Here is a 1652-nt window from a genome sequence, read left to right as displayed (position 1 = left end):
TTGTTTATGGTTACGACGGTACTAGAAAAACTTATTTATGGAAACATTATGTGCATCGATAAGTTAAAGGGTGAAGTTGTGTTGAATGTTGCTTCACGCGGTATAACTTCTTTGCTTTTGGAGGGTTGAAGAACCGCACATTCGAGATTTTTAATACTTTTTAAATTTGACCGAAGATTCCATTTGTCCGGTAATATTACCACCCACTTTATGTTAGTTTTATATTAATTATTTTTTAGTATATATGTTTTTATCTGTTATTTGAATATCAATTTACTTTTAAATATCTTAATTTGTGTATGTTTTTTTTACTATTTCATAAATTAGCTTAAAGGAAGACAATCTTAATAATTTGGGATGAAGCACCGATGATTCATAACCATGCTTTTGAAGCGTTGGAGAGGACTTTAAACGATGTTATGAATGGTGATTCTGGCAATATTTCCGAAGCAGTTTTTGGAGGGAAGGTTGTTGTTTTTGGCGGTGATTTTCGCCAAATTTTGCCTGTTGTAACCAACGGTACAAGAAGTGAATGTGTCAATGCTTGCATCAATTCTTCTTATATCTGGTCAAAATTTATAGTTCTTAACCTAACTAAGAACATGAGGCTTACAGTTGGATGTCGATCTTCAGACATTGAAAAAATTAGAGAGTTTGCTGATTGGCTATTAGACATAGGACAAGGAAACGTTGGTGGTCCAAATGAAGGAGAGTCGGTTATTGATATTCCCGACGATCTTTTGATATTGAACTCAGTAGATCCGATGGGTGATTTAATAAGGTTTGTCTATCCTAATATATTAGATAGATTCAACGAACTTACTTACTTTCAGGATCGTGCATTGTTGGCACCTTTGAATGAGGTGGTTCAAGAAAATAATGAACGTATGTTAGCCCTCTTTCCTGGTGAAGAAGTAGAGTATCTAAGTTCCGACAGTTTAGCTGAATGTGAAGACATTTTAGAGGATTTTGATCCACAGTTGTACTCTCCTGATTTGTTAAATGGTTTAAAGATGTCAGGAATGCCTAATCATAGATTGGTCCAAAAAGTTGGTGTTCCGATCATGCTATTAAGAAATATTAATAACAAAAAGGGTTTGTGCAATGGTACACGCCTTCAAGTCGTTAGTCTCGGTAGGCGTGTAATTGAAGAAAAAGTTGTCTCTGGTACAAATATCGGATATCGCACTCTAATTAGTCGAGTAAGTCTTACACCAACTGATAATAAACTTTCGTTCAGATTAAAAAGAAGACAGTTTCCTATCTCCGTATGTTTTGCCATGACAATCAACAAGAGTCAAGGTCAATCATTGTCAAGAGTTGGATTGTATCTTAAAGATCCAGTATTTTCTCACGGTCTGCTTTATGTTGCTTTGTCAAGATTGAAGAGTAGAGATGGTATAAGTTAGTGATACTAGACAAAGAATCAAAGCTTATAAATAAAACAACAAATGTTGTTTACAAGGAGATTTTTGGAAACATAGAATGTTAATTGTTTAAATTTGTTATGTGATTCAATTTTTTATATTCTAAAGTAATGGTTATAATGTAATTTATTTTGGTCTATACTTTACATGCATGTACTTTTTATTTTTTTAATATTTTTTTTGCTATCGTATCTTCAAAATTTTTATTTAATTATAAATACTTTG

At 32.7% G+C, this 1652-nt stretch overlaps 1 protein-coding gene across 1 annotated transcript; it reads left to right on the top strand.

Moving 5' to 3' along the window:
* Nucleotides 1-368: 368 nt before the first annotated feature.
* On the top strand, nt 369-1409 carry LOC143550302 (uncharacterized). The gene has a single exon (XM_077040979.1). The coding sequence runs from the start codon at nt 369-371 to the stop codon at nt 1407-1409; it is 1041 nt and encodes a 346-aa protein (XP_076897094.1).
* The last annotated feature ends 243 nt before the right edge of the window (nt 1410-1652 follow it).

This window comes from Bidens hawaiensis, unplaced genomic scaffold (assembly GCF_021521415.1).
Source record: "Bidens hawaiensis isolate Kalapana, Puna unplaced genomic scaffold, B.hawaiensis_p1.1 tig00015993_1, whole genome shotgun sequence".
Lineage (NCBI taxonomy): Eukaryota > Viridiplantae > Streptophyta > Magnoliopsida > Asterales > Asteraceae > Bidens > Bidens hawaiensis.
This window is presented reverse-complemented; position numbering and strand designations above follow the sequence as displayed.

Excerpts from the sequence above, each read along its gene's own strand:
- LOC143550302 (XM_077040979.1), top strand. The coding sequence starts at position 369 with ATGATTCATAACCATGCTTTTGAAGCGTTGGAGAGGACTTTAAACGAT.